The sequence below is a fragment of the Coccinella septempunctata genome, chromosome X, assembly GCF_907165205.1.
Source record: "Coccinella septempunctata chromosome X, icCocSept1.1, whole genome shotgun sequence".
Lineage (NCBI taxonomy): Eukaryota > Metazoa > Arthropoda > Insecta > Coleoptera > Coccinellidae > Coccinella > Coccinella septempunctata.
This window is the reverse complement of record NC_058198.1, coordinates 18,600,174-18,622,390: the sequence shown is the minus strand read 5'-3', so window position 1 is coordinate 18,622,390 and position 22,217 is coordinate 18,600,174. Positions and strand designations below refer to the sequence as shown.

General features: G+C 40.7%; 1 protein-coding gene across 1 annotated transcript; it reads right to left on the bottom strand.

The window, feature by feature from the left end:
* Window positions 1-1,039: 1,039 nt before the first annotated feature.
* LOC123322293 lies at window positions 1,040-10,641 on the bottom strand. Its single transcript, XM_044910236.1, has 2 exons — window positions 9,621-10,641; window positions 1,040-1,296 (listed from the first exon to the last, which is right to left on the bottom strand). Exons 1-2 carry the CDS (start codon window positions 10,639-10,641, stop codon window positions 1,040-1,042), a joined length of 1,278 nt encoding a protein of 425 aa, XP_044766171.1.
* Between the last annotated feature and the right edge of the window lie 11,576 nt (window positions 10,642-22,217).

The window sequence follows — 22,217 nt, the reverse complement described above, 5'->3', positions numbered from 1 at the left end:
AAGAGACCTCTACCAGGAATAGCAAAAGTTGTTTTCAATTGAGATTCTTCGTCTAAAGGAATTTGGAAGAAGGCTTGTTTCAAATCTAACGAGGAAAGATATTGTGCATCTCGAACTTTGCTGATAATAGAATCTATTAAGGGCATAGGATAACTATCCGGCAACGTGATAGAATTTAACTTACGACCGTCGAAGCACACCCTATATGAACCGTCCTTCTTTTTGACTAACCACAAAGGACTTAACCACGGAGAACATTCAGTTACCGGTCTGATTATGTCCAATTTCAACATCTCGTCTACCTCATTATTCAAAATCTTCAACATAGCTGGAGACAAAGGATATTGCCTCTGTTTTATTGGTTTCGAACCCTGGGTGTCTATGTGATGGGTGTATAAATGAGTTTTACCAATTTTATCTTTAGGGCTGATATTCTCGAACAAATTGACAACACTATCGAGTTGAGCTTTTTGCTCTTTAGTCAGAGATTCAGTGCCATGTATAGCACGAATCGCAGAAATATTCAACATTTCTGAATTGAATGAATTATCCCTAAAATCTATGGACAGTTCAAAACATCGGATAAAGTCCATCCCCAAAATTAATTTGTGCGTAATAGAAGGAACAACCAAAAGTTTTATCGTTTTCGATGTACCCTCTAAACAAATAGGAACATGAATAAAACCTAGTGTGTTCTGCTCTTGTCCATCTGCTGTCGAGACCTGAACAGATACATCATAATTCAAGGACAAATTATATTTCTTCAACAAAAAGAGAGCCGAATTACCCAGGATTGAAACGTTGCTCCCACTGTCCAACAAAGCTGTTACCGAATCATTGAATACTTTAACCGATATGTAAGGACGATTATCACCAAATTTATTAGCCAAAACTGGACTCATCTCAACAGGATGACATTTTGAAGACTTCAAGTCCGAAAGAGGTGGTTTTGTTGGTATAACTTTGTTACCATAAAAATTTTCAACTGTGATGAGCCATTCACGCCACCCTCTCCTTTCAGACTCGGAATCTATATGAATTACTTGGTCCCGTTCTGAACTTTGTTGGCAGGCTTTGCTTTTTCTCCCGAAGGTCCTGCAACGTCTGCCTGATTGCAGTACCTGCTCGCGTTTTTTGAACAGTTAGGGCAGTTACGTTTGGTAAAATCAACTTTTCCGCATAAAAAGCAAAACTTCCTCATTTCTTTTTGACAATCCGAAAAAACATGCCCTGACATATTACAATTCCAGCATTTTACATTAGAAGAAATTGCGGAGACAATAGTCCTTCTAGGACCTGAAGGAAGATTGAGTGACAGAACATCTTCAACTTTTTTACAAAGGGAAGTTAAATCCGTAATAGTCTCAACATCCTGAAAAACTAAAGCTTTCACATAATCGGGTAATAAATTATTTTTTATGATTCCAACAATCTCCTTTTCAGAAGGTGGAGAATTTAATCTATTGAATTGACATTCCATATCTGTGATGAACATAGTTACTGATTCTCTAATTGATTGCTTTCTTGACTTGATCTCGGCTAACTTAATTTCATCATGACTACTATGAAGAAAAGTCGATTTTACTTTAGAAACTAGATCAGACCAATCACTAAATCTATTCTTCAGAAAGTTATTATGCCACCACGTCCAAGCATCACCTTCAAAAAGATCGGCAGCTGAATCAAAAAGATCGGCATTATCACAACCCCTTGAAGATTTTAACGAGTCAATCAATTCTAAAAAAGATAATAAATCTTCTTTTCCAGAAAATTTCTTTATACCCCATTTATAAACTGGGACCTTTTTAGTAGGCACCGAGAAACCTGCTGCACTATGATGAGTTGGAGTTGATGATTGTAATGGATTGTTATTTTGTGATGAATGAGATGGCGATTGAACAATTGGAACTCTATTAACATGCCTATCAGAAAGATCCGCTTCCAAAATTAATACTCTTTTCAAAAGTTCTTGTTTAACATTGTTTTCAGATTCTGATTGTGCGAACAACCTCGAAATTCGCCCTGTCGCGTGAGTTATTCTAGACTCCAACTTTTTATCATCATCAGAAGATTTATCACTAAGATGTTGCAGCAAAGCTTCAATGTCATTTAAAGTATCACCAATTTCTTTAACATTCTCATCAAACTTATATGTGTCTGATATCTCAGGAATTTTCCTGAGATAAAAGACCTCTTAAAACTTTCCGTTTTTCCTGAACAGTAGTGGGGGGAACAATACCTCTTATTGATATTTCATAGGTTAGTTCGAAACTTCTCAAATGATTTGGATTTAATTTAACCATAATGAAGACTAAAGTGAAGAATGCTGTGGGGACAAATACCAGCTGAGATAATAGCTTGTCGTGCTATCTTTTGCAATGTGAAAAAGATACCTATGGATATGTGATTGTGTGAGGAGCCTTCAAAATTGCAGAAATTTTAACAAAGGATGCAAAATACGAAAAATTCGCCCCACGTTGGGCGCCAAAAATTGTGTAACCAATTAAGTGTTTTTCCTCTCTTCAGAGATCTGTTAGTTACTAGCTTCAGTCGGAGAGGTGGTCGGGGTTAATAGGTTGTAGTTAGCCCGGAACCTATTTTCAAAATAGAAAGCAATTTCGAAGGCTTTGGTTCCCACACAAAAACAAATTTATCCACTTTCAGAGATTTATTAATAAGATAGACTAAATTGCTCAAATTAGAATAAAAAGTTAAGAGTGAAATATTGAAAAATAGCTGCTTACAATTGGATTTAAACAATGAAAATTATTATGAATAGCTTCGAAGCGCAATGTCTCAAATGCAAAATGAAATAGAGCATACGAAATTATATAAATTGGATATCGAATGAAATAACAAAATATATAACAGAATACTTCCATTAGCAATTAAAATCCAGGTGAAGTGCTCCTATGCAGGAAGAACCATCTGATTTGGTACGATACTGTACACAGCACCATATAAGGATTTCCAGGTTCTGATCACCACAGTTTTCAGGTGTGATTGATTCTTCGAAGTTGGATGTTGGTCAACGAAGTTCAACTTCGAAATATAAATCGAAAATCTGGGCTTCACCCAAAAACTCAATTTTTAATTGAGTTTCACTAAACCAATAGAAACTATGAAATACTAACTAAATCTCAAAATTTAATACCAAAAAATATCTATATCAAGAACTCAACTCTGATGACTTATTTCATTCACCAGACAAAGCAGAAAAAAAAGAATAAAATCTTCGAATAACCGATTAATATCTTATCAGATTGAAAACATGCGCCCATCTGCAAATCTGAATTCTTCGATACACGTACAAATGCAGTGGCGGTACAACAAATATGTAATGAATAAATTTGAATTTCAAAAAGAAAAAATTGTAACGATCGTATCGTTACAATATAGTGATGTAAATTTGACTTATAATTGTTTCATCGATATTATTAAGTACTGTTTAGACACAGCTTGTCCGTTAAGATACCGCACCATTTCAAGCTCTTCAAAATTAGGATGGGTAACTTTGGAGGTAAAAATGGCTAGTGAGAGCTTGAAGAATTTATATTGGCTCCATATGAATGTCAAAACCCAACAAACGTTTGATATGTACAAGAACGCGAAAAAACAATATAATATGCTAATTCAAAATTCTAAACTTGCATATCATACAAAACTCATATGCTCATCCGACAACCAGAGCAGAGCAGTCTGGAACATTGTCAATCAGGAGACCGGCAGGAAGCTCAGCGCTCGGGATCATGTTAATTTGAACGTCGATGGCGTACTGGTGTCTGATGGTGTTCTTGTGGCTGAGACATTTGCTGATTATTTCTCATCCATAGCACAAAAGTGCCTTGAGGCTAAATACGGCCGTTTCTTGTCTCTCATGTGTACAACTCTATCCCTGCATGATGATTCGTTTTTCTTTCATCCAGTTGATAAAAAAGAAGTAATTGACACAACTAAGTCATTGAAAAATAAAAAAAGTGTCGGTGCCGACTACATCTCTGTCAAGATCTTAAACTCAATATCTGAGTTCATTGCTGAACCTTTTTCTCACATAATAAATCTCTCAATTTCTACTGGTATCTTCCCTGAGAAGCTGAAGTTTGCGACAATTATTCCGGTGCATAAGAGAAATGATGTGGAGGATGTCTCAAATTATAGACCTATCTCTATTCTTAGTGTTCTCTCCAAAGTTATTGAAAGAATAGTCCTAAATCGCATGACCAATTTTCTTAATAAATTCAACCTATTAACTAGTTGTCAACATGGCTTCAGAACACAGAGATCTACTCAGAGCGCTGCGATTGACTTCTTTGAATATGTCTATGAGTCCTTGGATAGGGGTCTTTATGTGGCAGGTCTTTTTTTCGACCTCTCCCGTGCCTTTGACTGCATTACATTCAAGTTCATATTGAATAAACTTTATCACCTCGGTTTCCGGGGAGTCTTCCTCGACTGGTTATCCAGTTTCATAACGAATCGTGTTAGGTCAGTGAAGGTAGGTGGCTGTTGGTCGTCTAGTCGCATAAATGAGCTAGGTGTTCCTCAGGGCTCAATATTAGGGCCGCTACTCTTCCTTCTTTTTGTCAATGACCTACCCAAACATCTGGTCCTGACTCTAGTTCGTTTAGTCATTTTTGTTGACGATTTGTCTATTGCTGTGTCCGCACAGACGATTGATGAACTCAAGAGTGTATGTGAATCTCTTATAGGACAGTTTGAGAACTGGTGCAGAATGAATGCCTTAATCATAAACATCGATAAGACTGAGAGTCTTCTCTTCACATTACGTAACTCTACTGTATGCTCATTTGACTTATACCATGGGAATGAGACCTTGAAATCAAAGAAAATTGTTAAATTCTTGGGAGTGTTCGTGGATGACAGGTTGAGGTGGTGTCATCATGTAGATCAAATTTGTAAAAAGATGAGCACTGCTTACTATGCTATCAGCCGTATAAAAGATACTCTTCCTCAACAATCAGTAATTAGTGTATATTATAGCTTAGTCTATAGTCATATGTCCTATTGCATACTTGTTTGGGGTAACTCAATTGATTTTGATAGAATTTTACTATCTCAAAAACGCATAATACGTTTGATTTTTGGCCTTCATCCTCGTACATCTTGCCGGCCTGTGTTTGTTGCCCAGAATATACTTACTGCACCTTGTATATATATCTTCAATGCCCTAATGTACGTCAAAAGTAATCAAAGCAGATTCGACAAACTTTCAAGTTTTCATAGCTATTCCACCAGAAATACTGAGACCATTTCTATTCCATTGCACAGAACCACAAAATTCCAATCATCTATCTTATATAGTGGAATTAAACTTCACAATCATTTGCCATTCAAGGTACGGGCAATGGGTGGACGAGGGTTCAGAACGACGGTGAGGAATTTGTTGATAAAAAAGGCTTATTACAGTATCAATGAGTATTTATGTGATTCCATTATTGTGTAGTTTACAAACTTGATGTAAAGCTGACTTGTCCTATACATTGAATGTCGAACAGGATCAATAAATTATTATTATTATTATTATTATTACTCACTGTTCTGAGGTTTTACTCACTGTTTCGGGAATTCACTCACTGTCCGGTTAATGTCTCTCACCTCAGTTGTTTCCTGGTAGATTCTGAACGGTCCCTGCTCGTTGCGCCATTTTTGTAACGGGGTTTTCCTCGGTGTACTCAAGCGCCAGCTATTCTTTAAGGGAGAATAGCAAACCTACCCTGGCAGCTACTAGCCGGAGACAAGGTTCCCTGGTGTCTAGGGTGTTAGCGACGCACAATGATAGGCAGAATCAACGTATACAACTTTTATTTGTCGATTCGTAAAAGGGAAACACAAATGGCACTATCACAAAATTTTTACAGTGACTCGAAATCGGTGAGATTTACAGGGGCAAGACGGACGGAATAACACTGGATCCGATCTCAAACGTTCATTCATTCATTCATTGCTGTATCCCGTTACCGGAAATAAATCTACAAAAAGAAGAAGAAAAAAAAAAAAAAAATTGGAACAGACTTGTAACTTCTTAGTGCTAGTTGCGATTGTGTGCCCTCCTGTGACTAAAGAGACCCAACCGTGACCTGCAGATCCTTCCACACTCAGGGCATGGATAGTCTCCAACCAGATCTGGCCGCCGCTGTATCCTTCTCGATTCTCCATTATAACTGTGGACCAAAGACCTCCACTGTGACCTGTCTAACGCTAGTTGTTCCCAGTTATGATTAGCATTAACTGATTTTAGGGATTGATGTAGTGTATCCTTAAACCGCTTATACTGGCCTCCTGGTTTCCGGGCTCCCTCAGTGAGTTCGCCGTATAGAGCTATTTTGGGGAGTCTTGTGTCTTGCATCCTCAGAATGTGGCCGCTCCATCTGAGTCGGGCCCTCGTTACTTGAGTCTCAATTGTTGTACAACTCGCGCGCTGCAAGACTTCTGCATTCGAAACTTTGTGGAACCATCTGATGTGCATTATCTGTCTTAGATGACGTTGCTGCGTCTGTTCAAGCTGTTTAATATGTCGCCTGTAGGGAGTCCAGCTTTCGCTTCCGTAAAGAAGCGTTGGGAGGACCACTGCTCTGTAAACAGCTGTCTTGGTCTTCAGATTGAGGTCGTGATTCTGGAACACTCTGTCCTTCAGCTTCCAGAATGCCCGTGATGCCGAATTGATACGGTTGTGTATTTCCGTGTCAAGGTTAGCCCTAGTATTTATGAAGCTTCCCAAGTATTTGAACTGCTCGACCTGTTCTAGAGTTTCATTGTCCAGGCTGATATCTGTTTGAAGGCTTTCTGGCGGACTTACCAGGATTTTGGTCTTGTCAATATTGAGTCTAAGGCCTAAAGCTTCGTATATATGTTTATAGGTGTCCATCATTATCTGTAGATCCTCTGAGCTGCTAGCGATGAGTGAACAGTCGTCTGCATATTGAAGTTCCGTGATAAACTTAGTACGGGTTTTTGCTCTGAGGCGCTTCAGGTTAAACAGGCCTCCATCAAATCTGAATCTTATCCCAACACCTCTTACGGGCATGCTCATGTCAGCAATTATCGATACAGCTATGGCGAAAATATTGAACAGTAAAGGCGCTAATACGCAGCCTTGTTTTATTCCAGAGTTGGTTGAGAAATGGTCGGTTGTAGAGCCATTATGCTGTATTCTAGCGGTGTTGTTGGTATGAAGGCTTTTACACACTGCCAGGAATTTTTCGGGTACTCCTAGACGTGCCATGATTTTCCAGAGTGCTCTCCGATTCACCGAGTCGAATGCCTTGCTTAAATCGATGAAGGCTGTATAAATCCTTGATTGTTGTTCACGAGCCTTTTCTTGTAGCTGTCGCAGTGTAAAAATTAGGTCCACCGTACCTCGATTTGGTCGAAAGCCGCACTGGGATTCAGGTAAAAGCTTCTCTAAGAGTGGAACCAGACGATTAGCCATAATCTTCGAGAGAATTTTACTGGCCACATTAAGCAACGATATGCCCCTGTAATTGTTGCAATTCGACGTATCGCCTTTGTTCTTATAGAGGTTGATAACTAAAGCGTCTCTGAAGTCTTGTGGCACATCTCCCTGTTCCCAGATCTTGCGGAATAGTATTAGGAGACTATTGACAATGTCCTCATCCATGGCTTTGAATATCTCAGCCGGAATGCCGTCTAGACCAGGTGACTTATCATTTTTCATATTTTTAATCGCGCTTATGATTTCCGACATTGAAATTTCGTCATCAAGCGATGTCATCGGACTATACGCGGGAAGCAGGTCTAAAATGGATAAATCCGAGTCGTTATTTTGATTCAAGACCTGTGAGTAATGCTCCTTCCATCTTTCGAGAATTTTTCTATCATCAGTTAGAATAGCTCCATGAGCATCTCTTATAGGAAAGCTAGCTTTTCTGCTTGGACCGTAAACAGTTTTAATAGCTTCGAAAAAACGCCTGTAGTCATGGTTATCGGCGTAAGCTTGTATTTCCCTAGCTTTTTCTTTCCACCAGCTGTCCTTGATTTTTCTTATTTCTTGACGGACCTCGCGTTTTATGTTTATGAAACCTATTTGGGCTGCAACATCGCCAGGCTTGTTAATTGCGGTTTTCATCGCTTTGTGTTTTGCGTCCAAAAGGGGTGCGATATGAGTTTCGCTGTCGGCAAACCAGTCTGGGGATTTTCGGGAGCGTTCTGTGCCCAGTATTTCTTTCGCTGTATTTGTAAGGGATGACTTGAAACGGAGCCAATGAGTCTCAATGTCGTCGTTATAATCCGGTGGTGTTAGGTTATCTTTGACGGCAGCTGTGAATCTGTCCTTTGTAGAAGGGTTTTGTAGTTTGGATATTTGAAGGCGCTCTCTTAGATACTTCGGCTTGCGTTGGTATTTTGGGCGCATTGAGATTTTCATTCTCGAGATTACCAGCCTATGATCAGTCCAGCACTCCAGATCTGCTCTGGGTTTAGTGACCAACACCTCTTTCAGATCTTTCCTTCTCACGATCACATAGTCGAGGGTATGCCAATGCCCTGAGCGCGGGTGGCGCCAGGTCCCCCTTGAATTGGCTCTCGTAATAAAATAGGTGTTCGTTATACACAGATTGTGTTCTGCACAAAGAGCCAGCAGACGTTCTCCATTCGAATTGATGCTGTCTGTGCCGTGTTTCCCTATTATTCCCGGCCATAGTTCTGAGTCTTGACCTCTGCCCACTCTAGCGTTGAAGTCTCCAAGGAGAATAATTCGTTCCCGTTTTGGGATTTTACCCAATGTAGCAACGAGTGTTTCGTAAAAAGTGTCCTTTAAGTTGTCAGAGGAGTTCAAAGTGGGTGCGTATACTGCAATGATGTTCACAAACGTGTTATTCGCTGCAGGAAAACGTAGGGTCATTAGACGTTCTGAGATACCAACTGGATTTTCGGTAAGTTTGGCGGCCAGGTCGTTTCTAATGGCAAAGCCTACGCCATGTTGTCTGATTTCGCCTTCCGGCAAGCCTTTCCAGAAAAAAGTATACGCTTGTTCTACCAAGCTACCTTCGTCCGAAAAGCGTGTTTCGCTTAAAGCAACTATTGCAATGGATGTTCGTTGCAGTTCCTTATCGATTAGGGCAGTACGCCTCTCTGGTCGGTCGGCCTTGGGGTTGTCTAGCAAGGTTCTGACGTTCCATGCTGCAAAAGCTATGTGCTTTTCATTGGTGTTTGTTCGATGATTCACTCGTTCAGGCACCCTCCCCCGGAGATCCGAATGGGAGGGTATTTTACCTCCGGATACGAATTTTGTCCTGTTCGACTGATCCATCTTTTTGTAGGAGCTGCGTTAGAAGGTGTTCAAAAGCTGCACTGGTAACGCTGTCAGTGCAACTTTGGTTGCGGCTACGACTAGATTATCTTGTGGCACAGGTATCCTGAGACGACAAGGTCTGAGACGTAACTTGAGCAACGCAGAGAGCCATTTCCTGCTCAAGCAAATGTTTAGGCTACGTAATTGTGGGAAACAGAGTTATACCGCTCATGTTCGGTCGCCAGAGCCTCGTTCGTAAGAACAGGGTGCACCGCGAGTAGGTGAGGTTGGCATTTGAGAGGAGAGGCTATAAAACGCATCCTTTCCCCTTACACCCCCCTTCTAGGACCTGAAGGAAGATTGAGTGACAGAACATCTTCAACTTTTTTACAAAGGGAAGTTAAATCCGTAATAGTCTCAACATCCTGAAAAACTAAAGCTTTCACATAATCGGGTAATAAATTATTTTTTATGATTCCAACAATCTCCTTTTCAGAAGGTGGAGAATTTAATCTATTGAATTGACATTCCATATCTGTGATGAACATAGTTACTGATTCTCTAATTGATTGCTTTCTTGACTTGATCTCGGCTAACTTAATTTCATCATGACTACTATGAAGAAAAGTCGATTTTAGTTTAGAAACTAGATCAGACCAATCACTAAATCTATTCTTCAGAAAGTTATTATGCCACCACGTCCAAGCATCACCTTCAAAAAGATCGGCAGCTGAATCAAAAAGATCGGCATTATCACAACCCCTTGAAGATTTTAACGAGTCAATCAATTCTAAAAAAGATAATAAATCTTCTTTTCCAGAAAATTTCTTTATACCCCATTTATAAACTGGGACCTTTTTAGTAGGCACCGAGAAACCTGCTGCACTATGATGAGTTGGAGTTGATGATTGTAATGGATTGTTATTTTGTGATGAATGAGATGGCGATTGAACAATTGGAACTCTATTAACATGCCTATCAGAAAGATCCGCTTCCAAAATTAATACTCTTTTCAAAAGTTCTTGTTTAACATTGTTTTCAGATTCTGATTGTGCGAACAACCTCGAAATTCGCCCTGTCGCGTGAGTTATTCTAGACTCCAACTTTTTATCATCATCAGAAGATTTATCACTAAGATGTTGCAGCAAAGCTTCAATGTCATTTAAAGTATCACCAATTTCTTTAACATTCTCATCAAACTTATATGTGTCTGATATCTCAACAAAACTCCTGTCGGAATTTTCCTGAGATAAAAGACCTCTTAAAACTTTCCGTTTTTCCTGAACAGTAGTGGGGGGAACAATACCTCTTATTGATATTTCATAGGTTAGTTCGAAACTTCTCAAATGATTTGGATTTAATTTAACCATAATGAAGACTAAAGTGAAGAATGCTGTGGGGACAAATACCAGCTGAGATAATAGCTTGTCGTGCTATCTTTTGCAATGTGAAAAAGATACCTATGGATATGTGATTGTGTGAGGAGCCTTCAAAATTGCAGAAATTTTAACAAAGGATGCAAAATACGAAAAATTCGCCCCACGTTGGGCGCCAAAAATTGTGTAACCAATTAAGTGTTTTTCCTCTCTTCAGAGATCTGTTAGTTACTAGCTTCAGTCGGAGAGGTGGTCGGGGTTAATAGGTTGTAGTTAGCCCGGAACCTATTTTCAAAATAGAAAGCAATTTCGAAGGCTTTGGTTCCCACACAAAAACAAATTTATCCACTTTCAGAGATTTATTAATAAGATAGACTAAATTGCTCAAATTAGAATAAAAAGTTAAGAGTGAAATATTGAAAAATAGCTGCTTACAATTGGATTTAAACAATGAAAATTATTATGAATAGCTTCGAAGCGCAATGTCTCAAATGCAAAATGAAATAGAGCATACGAAATTATATAAATTGGATATCGAATGAAATAACAAAATATATAACAGAATACTTCCATTAGCAATTAAAATCCAGGTGAAGTGCTCCTATGCAGGAAGAACCATCTGATTTGGTACGATACTGTACACAGCACCATATAAGGATTTCCAGGTTCTGATCACCACAGTTTTCAGGTGTGATTGATTCTTCGAAGTTGGATGTTGGTCAACGAAGTTCAACTTCGAAATATAAATCGAAAATCTGGGCTTCACCCAAAAACTCAATTTTTAATTGAGTTTCACTAAACCAATAGAAACTATGAAATACTAACTAAATCTCAAAATTTAATACCAAAAAATATCTATATCAAGAACTCAACTCTGATGACTTATTTCATTCACCAGACAAAGCAGAAAAAAAAGAATAAAATCTTCGAATAACCGATTAATATCTTATCAGATTGAAAACATGCGCCCATCTGCAAATCTGAATTCTTCGATACACGTACAAATGCAGTGGCGGTACAACAAATATGTAATGAATAAATTTGAATTTCAAAAAGAAAAAATTGTAACGATCGTATCGTTACAATATAGTGATGTAAATTTGACTTATAATTGTTTCATCGATATTATTAAGTACTGTTTAGACACAGCTTGTCCGTTAAGATACCGCACCATTTCAAGCTCTTCAAAATTAGGATGGGTAACTTTGGAGGTAAAAATGGCTAGTGAGAGCTTGAAGAATTTATATTGGCTCCATATGAATGTCAAAACCCAACAAACGTTTGATATGTACAAGAACGCGAAAAAACAATATAATATGCTAATTCAAAATTCTAAACTTGCATATCATACAAAACTCATATGCTCATCCGACAACCAGAGCAGAGCAGTCTGGAACATTGTCAATCAGGAGACCGGCAGGAAGCTCAGCGCTCGGGATCATGTTAATTTGAACGTCGATGGCGTACTGGTGTCTGATGGTGTTCTTGTGGCTGAGACATTTGCTGATTATTTCTCATCCATAGCACAAAAGTGCCTTGAGGCTAAATACGGCCGTTTCTTGTCTCTCATGTGTACAACTCTATCCCTGCATGATGATTCGTTTTTCTTTCATCCAGTTGATAAAAAAGAAGTAATTGACACAACTAAGTCATTGAAAAATAAAAAAAGTGTCGGTGCCGACTACATCTCTGTCAAGATCTTAAACTCAATATCTGAGTTCATTGCTGAACCTTTTTCTCACATAATAAATCTCTCAATTTCTACTGGTATCTTCCCTGAGAAGCTGAAGTTTGCGACAATTATTCCAGTGCATAAGAGAAATGATGTGGAGGATGTCTCAAATTATAGACCTATCTCTATTCTTAGTGTTCTCTCCAAAGTTATTGAAAGAATAGTCCTAAATCGCATGACCAATTTTCTTAATAAATTCAACCTATTAACTAGTTGTCAACATGGCTTCAGAACACAGAGATCTACTCAGAGCGCTGCGATTGACTTCTTTGAATATGTCTATGAGTCCTTGGATAGGGGTCTTTATGTGGCAGGTCTTTTTTTCGACCTCTCCCGTGCCTTTGACTGCATTACATTCAAGTTCATATTGAATAAACTTTATCACCTCGGTTTCCGGGGAGTCTTCCTCGACTGGTTATCCAGTTTCATAACGAATCGTGTTAGGTCAGTGAAGGTAGGTGGCTGTTGGTCGTCTAGTCGCATAAATGAGCTAGGTGTTCCTCAGGGCTCAATATTAGGGCCGCTACTCTTCCTTCTTTTTGTCAATGACCTACCCAAACATCTGGTCCTGACTCTAGTTCGTTTAGTCATTTTTGTTGACGATTTGTCTATTGCTGTGTCCGCACAGACGATTGATGAACTCAAGAGTGTATGTGAATCTCTTATAGGACAGTTTGAGAACTGGTGCAGAATGAATGCCTTAATCATAAACATCGATAAGACTGAGAGTCTTCTCTTCACATTACGTAACTCTACTGTATGCTCATTTGACTTATACCATGGGAATGAGACCTTGAAATCAAAGAAAATTGTTAAATTCTTGGGAGTGTTCGTGGATGACAGGTTGAGGTGGTGTCATCATGTAGATCAAATTTGTAAAAAGATGAGCACTGCTTACTATGCTATCAGCCGTATAAAAGATACTCTTCCTCAACAATCAGTAATTAGTGTATATTATAGCTTAGTCTATAGTCATATGTCCTATTGCATACTTGTTTGGGGTAACTCAATTGATTTTGATAGAATTTTACTATCTCAAAAACGCATAATACCTTTGATTTTTGACCTTCATCCTCGTACATCTTGCCGGCCTGTGTTTGTTGCCCAGAATATACTTACTGCACCTTGTATATATATCTTCAATGCCCTAATGTACGTCAAAAGTAATCAAAGCAGATTCGACAAACTTTCAAGTTTTCATAGCTATTCCACCAGAAATACTGAGACCATTTCTATTCCATTGCACAGAACCACAAAATTCCAATCATCTATCTTATATAGTGGAATTAAACTTCACAATCATTTGCCATTCAAGGTACGGGCAATGGGTGGACGAGGGTTCAGAACGACGGTGAGGAATTTGTTGATAAAAAAGGCTTATTACAGTATCAATGAGTATTTATGTGATTCCATTATTGTGTAGTTTACAAACTTGATGTAAAGCTGACTTGTCCTATACATTGAATGTCGAACAGGATCAATAAATTATTATTATTATTATTATTATTACTCACTGTTCTGAGGTTTTACTCACTGTTTCGGGAATTCACTCACTGTCCGGTTAATGTCTCTCACCTCAGTTGTTTCCTGGTAGATTCTGAACGGTCCCTGCTCGTTGCGCCATTTTTGTAACGGGGTTTTCCTCGGTGTACTCAAGCGCCAGCTATTCTTTAAGGGAGAATAGCAAACCTACCCTGGCAGCTACTAGCCGGAGACAAGGTTCCCTGGTGTCTAGGGTGTTAGCGACGCACAATGATAGGCAGAATCAACGTATACAACTTTTATTTGTCGATTCGTAAAAGGGAAACACAAATGGCACTATCACAAAATTTTTACAGTGACTCGAAATCGGTGAGATTTACAGGGGCAAGACGGACGGAATAACACTGGATCCGATCTCAAACGTTCATTCATTCATTCATTGCTGTATCCCGTTACCGGAAATAAATCTACAAAAAGAAGAAGAAAAAAAAAAAAAAAATTGGAACAGACTTGTAACTTCTTAGTGCTAGTTGCGATTGTGTGCCCTCCTGTGACTAAAGAGACCCAACCGTGACCTGCAGATCCTTCCACACTCAGGGCATGGATAGTCTCCAACCAGATCTGGCCGCCGCTGTATCCTTCTCGATTCTCCATTATAACTGTGGACCAAAGACCTCCACTGTGACCTGTCTAACGCTAGTTGTTCCCAGTTATGATTAGCATTAACTGATTTTAGGGATTGATGTAGTGTATCCTTAAACCGCTTATACTGGCCTCCTGGTTTCCGGGCTCCCTCAGTGAGTTCGCCGTATAGAGCTATTTTGGGGAGTCTTGTGTCTTGCATCCTCAGAATGTGGCCGCTCCATCTGAGTCGGGCCCTCGTTACTTGAGTCTCAATTGTTGTACAACTCGCGCGCTGCAAGACTTCTGCATTCGAAACTTTGTGGAACCATCTGATGTGCATTATCTGTCTTAGATGACGTTGCTGCGTCTGTTCAAGCTGTTTAATATGTCGCCTGTAGGGAGTCCAGCTTTCGCTTCCGTAAAGAAGCGTTGGGAGGACCACTGCTCTGTAAACAGCTGTCTTGGTCTTCAGATTGAGGTCGTGATTCTGGAACACTCTGTCCTTCAGCTTCCAGAATGCCCGTGATGCCGAATTGATACGGTTGTGTATTTCCGTGTCAAGGTTAGCCCTAGTATTTATGAAGCTTCCCAAGTATTTGAACTGCTCGACCTGTTCTAGAGTTTCATTGTCCAGGCTGATATCTGTTTGAAGGCTTTCTGGCGGACTTACCAGGATTTTGGTCTTGTCAATATTGAGTCTAAGGCCTAAAGCTTCGTATATATGTTTATAGGTGTCCATCATTATCTGTAGATCCTCTGAGCTGCTAGCGATGAGTGAACAGTCGTCTGCATATTGAAGTTCCGTGATAAACTTAGTACGGGTTTTTGCTCTGAGGCGCTTCAGGTTAAACAGGCCTCCATCAAATCTGAATCTTATCCCAACACCTCTTACGGGCATGCTCATGTCAGCAATTATCGATACAGCTATGGCGAAAATATTGAACAGTAAAGGCGCTAATACGCAGCCTTGTTTTATTCCAGAGTTGGTTGAGAAATGGTCGGTTGTAGAGCCATTATGCTGTATTCTAGCGGTGTTGTTGGTATGAAGGCTTTTACACACTGCCAGGAATTTTTCGGGTACTCCTAGACGTGCCATGATTTTCCAGAGTGCTCTCCGATTCACCGAGTCGAATGCCTTGCTTAAATCGATGAAGGCTGTATAAATCCTTGATTGTTGTTCACGAGCCTTTTCTTGTAGCTGTCGCAGTGTAAAAATTAGGTCCACCGTACCTCGATTTGGTCGAAAGCCGCACTGGGATTCAGGTAAAAGCTTCTCTAAGAGTGGAACCAGACGATTAGCCATAATCTTCGAGAGAATTTTACTGGCCACATTAAGCAACGATATGCCCCTGTAATTGTTGCAATTCGACGTATCGCCTTTGTTCTTATAGAGGTTGATAACTAAAGCGTCTCTGAAGTCTTGTGGCACATCTCCCTGTTCCCAGATCTTGCGGAATAGTATTAGGAGACTATTGACAATGTCCTCATCCATGGCTTTGAATATCTCAGCCGGAATGCCGTCTAGACCAGGTGACTTATCATTTTTCATATTTTTAATCGCGCTTATGATTTCCGACATTGAAATTTCGTCATCAAGCGATGTCATCGGACTATACGCGGGAAGCAGGTCTAAAATGGATAAATCCGAGTCGTTATTTTGATTCAAGACCTGTGAGTAATGCTCCTTCCATCTTTCGAGAATTTTTCTATCATCAGTTAGAATAGCTCCATGAGCATCTCTTATAGGAAAGCTAGCTTTTCTGCTTGGACCGTAAACAGTTTTAATAGCTTCGAAAAAACGCCTGTAGTCATGGTTATCGGCGTAAGCTTGTATTTCCCTAGCTTTTTCTTTCCACCAGCTGTCCTTGATTTTTCTTATTTCTTGACGGACCTCGCGTTTCATGTTTATGAAACCTATTTGGGCTGCAACATCGCCAGGCTTGTTAATTGCGGTTTTCATCGCTTTGTGTTTTGCGTCCAAAAGGGGTGCGATATGAGTTTCGCTGTCGGCAAACCAGACTGGGGATTTTCGGGAGCGTTCTGTGCCCAGTATTTCTTTCGCTGTATTTGTAAGGGATGACTTGAAACGGAGCCAATGAGTCTCAATGTCGTCGTTATAATCCGGTGGTGTTAGGTTATCTTTGACGGCAGCTGTGAATCTGTCCTTTGTAGAAGGGTTTTGTAGTTTGGATATTTGAAGGCGCTCTCTTAGATACTTCGGCTTGCGTTGGTATTTTGGGCGCATTGAGATTTTCATTCTCGAGATTACCAGCCTATGATCAGTCCAGCACTCCAGATCTGCTCTGGGTTTAGTGACCAACACCTCTTTCAGATCTTTCCTTCTCACGATCACATAGTCGAGGGTATGCCAATGCCCTGAGCGCGGGTGGCGCCAGGTCCCCCTTGAATTGGCTCTCGTAATAAAATAGGTGTTCGTTATACACAGATTGTGTTCTGCACAAAGAGCCAGCAGACGTTCTCCATTCGAATTGATGCTGTCTGTGCCGTGTTTCCCTATTATTCCCGGCCATAGTTCTGAGTCTTGACCTCTGCCCACTCTAGCGTTGAAGTCTCCAAGGAGAATAATTCGTTCCCGTTTTGGGATTTTACCCAATGTAGCAACGAGTGTTTCGTAAAAAGTGTCCTTTAAGTTGTCAGAGGAGTTCAAAGTGGGTGCGTATACTGCAATGATGTTCACAAACGTGTTATTCGCTGCAGGAAAACGTAGGGTCATTAGACGTTCTGAGATACCAACTGGATTTTCGGTAAGTTTGGCGGCCAGGTCGTTTCTAATGGCAAAGCCTACGCCATGTTGTCTGATTTCGCCTTCCGGCAAGCCTTTCCAGAAAAAAGTATACGCTTGTTCTACCAAGCTACCTTCGTCCGAAAAGCGTGTTTCGCTTAAAGCAACTATTGCAATGGATGTTCGTTGCAGTTCCTTATCGATTAGGGCAGTACGCCTCTCTGGTCGGTCGGCCTTGGGGTTGTCTAGCAAGGTTCTGACGTTCCATGCTGCAAAAGCTATGTGCTTTTCATTGGTGTTTGTTCGATGATTCACTCGCTCAGGCACCCTCCCCTGGAGATCCGAATGGGAGGGTATTTTACCTCCGGATACGAATTTTGTCCTGTTCGACTGATCCATCTTTTTGTAGGAGCTGCGTTAGAAGGTGTTCAAAAGCTGCACTGGTAACGCTGTCAGTGCAACTTTGGTTGCGGCTACGACTAGATTATCTTGTGGCACAGGTATCCTGAGACGACAAGGTCTGAGACGTAACTTGAGCAACGCAGAGAGCCATTTCCTGCTCAAGCCAATGTTTAGGCTACGTAATTGTGGGAAACAGAGTTATACCGCTCATGTTCGGTCGCCAGAGCCTCGTTCGTAAGAACAGGGTGCACCGCGAGTAGGTGAGGTTGGCATTTGAGGGGAGAGGCTATAAAACGCATCCTTCCCCCTTACACCCCTCTCGACGCATGTGGCCATATCCACCACATCGGAAACACTGTGTCTGGAAGGACACTCTCCTCCCTGATGGTGGTTCGGTCCGGTCAGCGTGGCTATTTTCGGCTGGACGGCGGGGCGGCGGTGTTGAAGGTCTGGATTGACCCTCGGACCTGTCTCCGGAAGTCGGACGGTGAGATTCCTGTCGCTGGGCTATTGACTCTCTGGACCTGGCTGGCTTCGGACGGCTTTCCCCCGGCGGAGAAAGTCGTGTCTGGTTGGCTGGTGTCGGCGGGACTGATTCCCTGTGATCAGTTGTTTGGCGAATCTGTTCTCCGGTATCCATAGAAAAGCTTGCTTGATATCGGTTCAGTTGACGGGGACTGTACGTTAGGTGAGGCTCTTCCACAAAACCTGGTTTGGAGGGTGGCCGGGTGTACTGGCTCATCTGCCACTGGACCAGTTCAAAGACTTTTCCCTTACGCAGAAGTTCATCATAAGTCTTGGTCTCCTGGAAGGCCAAGGCTTGCTGTAAGGGCGGGATCAACCTCTGTCGGATAAGCCGGATCTGCTCCACCTCGGATGGTTTTGCATAGGTGAGTTTCTGGAATAAGTTCTGCATCCGGGTAACATATAGAAGCAACTTTTCTTCAGGGCCTTGTGTTCGCCTTTTTATTTCCTCCAACAGATTCTCCTCGTAGTTAACTGGCAGAAATGCTTCTTTCAGTTGGTTGCTAAAATCCTCCCAGTTCTCGAAAGTACCTCTCCGGGGAATGAACCAATCCCTCGCATCCTTTCGTAGTAATTCATACAATGATTCAAAAACTTGTTCCAGGGATACTTTACGAGTATCCCTGCCAGCCTCTCCACCTCTTCAAGAAATCCGGTTACACTACCAGTGCCATCAAAGGAGATGTTCCATTTGTGTACCGGGACAGTTGGTACTGTTGATCGAGACTCCGGTTCCGATCTGGCAGGTGTTGTGATAATTGGCCGGTCAGAATTTATCCACGGTGCAGGTAAGTGTGGAAAAGACACCCTTCGTGTGGAATTAACCCATCTACTTTGTGTCGGGCCCTCAGGTGTTGCTGTCCCACAGTCCTGTGACTGTGTGAGAGGTATCGCTGGTAATTGTTGCAGTAATGCTCTACATGTCTGCCTTGTCTCATTCATGACCTGTTCTAATGTTGGATTCCTTACAGGTGTACCGGTACGTGAGACATTAACTACTGCAGGAGGATCGACACCATCTCCTAAGTCGATAAGTGATGTCTCAACCTTTGATATCCTCTCCGGTTGGATCGGTGACACCCCAGGTGAACTGGGCACCTCCTCATCCAAAAGAGACCTCTGATCTCGGTTGGATGTCTGCGGCTGTTCATGATTACTCTTCCTACGCAGCCCCTCCAGTGTCTCCAATGCTTTATCTGTAGTCGCCTTCATTTGTTCAATCAATTGTAACTGTGTTGTGTCTGCGGTGACAATAAAGTTCAGCCTGCCTTGAATGTGTATTAATCTGTTGTAAATTCGCGAAAATTCGTTAGCCGCATTATTATGATTGAAGTTCTGAAAGGATTTTACCAAATCGGTGAGTTTATTTTGACAGATCTCAATCTCGGAGGCGGTATTCAATGATGTTGGGGGTAGTAGAGGTTCATTAGACTGAAGCACCTGTCGTAGCAGACTCCGTTTAGTCATCACAGTACCAGGTATCGATTGTCCCCTGAGTTGTAATTCGAATGTAAGCTCATCACTGAGTTACCGGTTCACATCCATGTTCGACATATTATTTTCAACTAAGTCCGATTCAGAACGCACCAATATTTTACACTCGGTATGTCTTTCACAATCCGTTTAAGTTCTAAGTCCAACCCGGTAAGTTAATCGTTAGCCAACCTATTCACTTAAGTTCGAAGTGGGTATCGGTGCAACCCGAACAAAAATTAAGTCTAAGTCCCGGTGTACCAAAAACAATCTAAGTCCCGATGTATCACAAAAAAAAATTTTTAAAGTCCAACGTTACTCGAAAAAAAATTCAATCAGTCCCACTAAAGTCCAAAAATATTCGAGAAATGCCGCACACAAGCGCAAGTCACTTCGTATAGTCCGAAAAATTTCCCGAAATTCGAACACCACCAGAACGCACAGGTTAAATTTCCAAAAAAAAGTTTTCAAAGTTCAATAGCCAGAAAATAAATCACAATAATCGGCTTTCAGTTTTCAGAAATAATCGGTAAATTTTAACAGTACAGGTCAAGAGAAAGAAAACAGGTAGATAGGTTATCAACAGGTAATAGGTGATTCCCTATTGAACCGATAGGTAAATCACACCTATTAAATTTTACCAATTGCGACAATAAATTTTCAATTATTCAAAGTCCGGAAATTCACTCACCCTCAATGTGAAATTAAAACAGTTCAATTCAAATAATAATATAATAATAAACGCAATTTATTGACCAAAAGGCCAAATGGCCATCGACAGTATTAGTCCTACAGCCAGGTAAGTTTATAATAATGAAATGTGAGATTGCACAATATTTGGAGATTGATTGTTTGAAAATTCAACATTTGTACAGATCAAAAAAAAATACAAACTCAATATATATTTTATATTATTTCTTTTTGAAGTGGTTGAAGTGGTGGTCATTGATCGGCATCTTGCATGCTCACTCAGTGGGTAGGACTGTCTCTGAACTCCTCAAGTTGTTCTCTTTAGGGGGTATTTTGCTCTGGACTTGGAATGCTGGTTTCGTTGGTTTAAGTGCGGTTGTAGGATTTCCCAGTTGTGCGTTCTTTGTGCGAATTTCATGGAAAGTTTCCTCATTCTGTCAACTATAGGCTCGATTTTCAGTAGATCGTATAGCAGCGAGTTTGGAGGATTGTGTAAAGGATTATTGGGATGGCGAATTTTGGTTATTTTCCTCATTGCTGTTGTTTCTGCTATTTCAAGTTGCCTAATGGTTGGTCTTCTACAGCCCAAGTATAGATTGTGCCCATAATCGATAAGTGGTCTGCATATACTTTTATAGATAGTGGCAGCAGTCTGAGTGTTGATTCCCTTGTCTTTGTAGGTAAGGCTGCGGAAAACTTCAGCTCTGGTAATTACCCTTTTTTTAACCAAGTTACTGTGGTATTTGAAATTCAGCTTTTGGTCTAATTGAAATCCTAAATATTTTAGGTTAGCTTTAGGCTGGATGCTGTGTTGGTAGATCGTGATGTTTGGCGAAGCACTCGTAATTTTGTGATTGAATATTATTAATTCGGTCTTGAGGGGTTTTAATCGTAGCTTCCACTTTTTCAGCCATTCCAGTGTAGCATCTGTTAGTCCTTGTAGAGCATTAATTACTTGTGGTAGGGTTCGGTTATGGGAAACTAAGGCTGTATCGTCCGCGAACTGGAGAACGTATTGGTGGAAGGCGCCGACCGAGGCAGGCATGTCATGGCAGTAGATGTTATAGAGAAGGGGTGACAGTGGTGAGCCCTGTGGGAGACCTTTTTCGATGGTGAAGGTTTGAGAAGTGCCGTTCCCTATTTTTACCCTTAACATTCTGGCAGTGAGGAAATCCTTTATGATTTTTATTAGATATGAGGGTACATTGAGTCTTTTGAGTTCTTAAAGTAACCCCTTGTGCCACACACTGTCAAACGAATTTTTGATATCCAAAAACAAAGCAGCGGATTTCAGGTTGTTCAGTTTGGCGGTTTGCACATTTGATGACAGTATTGTAAGTGGATGGAGGGTTGAGCAGTGCTCTCTGAAACCAAACTGGTGTTTGGGAATGCGCTCTGCAATTGCTTCTGATAGTTTGTTCTTCAGGGTTTTTTCAAATAATTTTCCGATATTGGGCAGTAGTGTAATTGGCCTGTAATTGTTTATTTTTTTGTGGTTACCATTGGATTTGGGGATAACAATAATATCTCCTTTTTTCCATTCTGGAGGGAAGTAGTGGTTATTCAGACAAAATTGGAATATGGATATTATGAACAGGTGGACTTCGAGGCTTAAATTTTTCACTACCATCCAAGATATAGAGTCAGGACCTGGAGATGTGTTTTTTTGACTCTGAAGAGTGGCAAAGTATTCTTCTTGGTTGACTATAATATCTCTTCCTTCATTGGAATTATTCCTGAAAAAATTTTCGTGCCAGTCGTTTACCATGGAGTCAGTGCATCTATCAAAGTTGTCCTGCGATGTATCATTAAAAAGTTAAAGGCTTGAGCAGGAAATGGCTCTCTGCGTTGCTCAAGTTACGTCTCAGACCTTGTCGTCTCAGGATACCTGTGCCACAA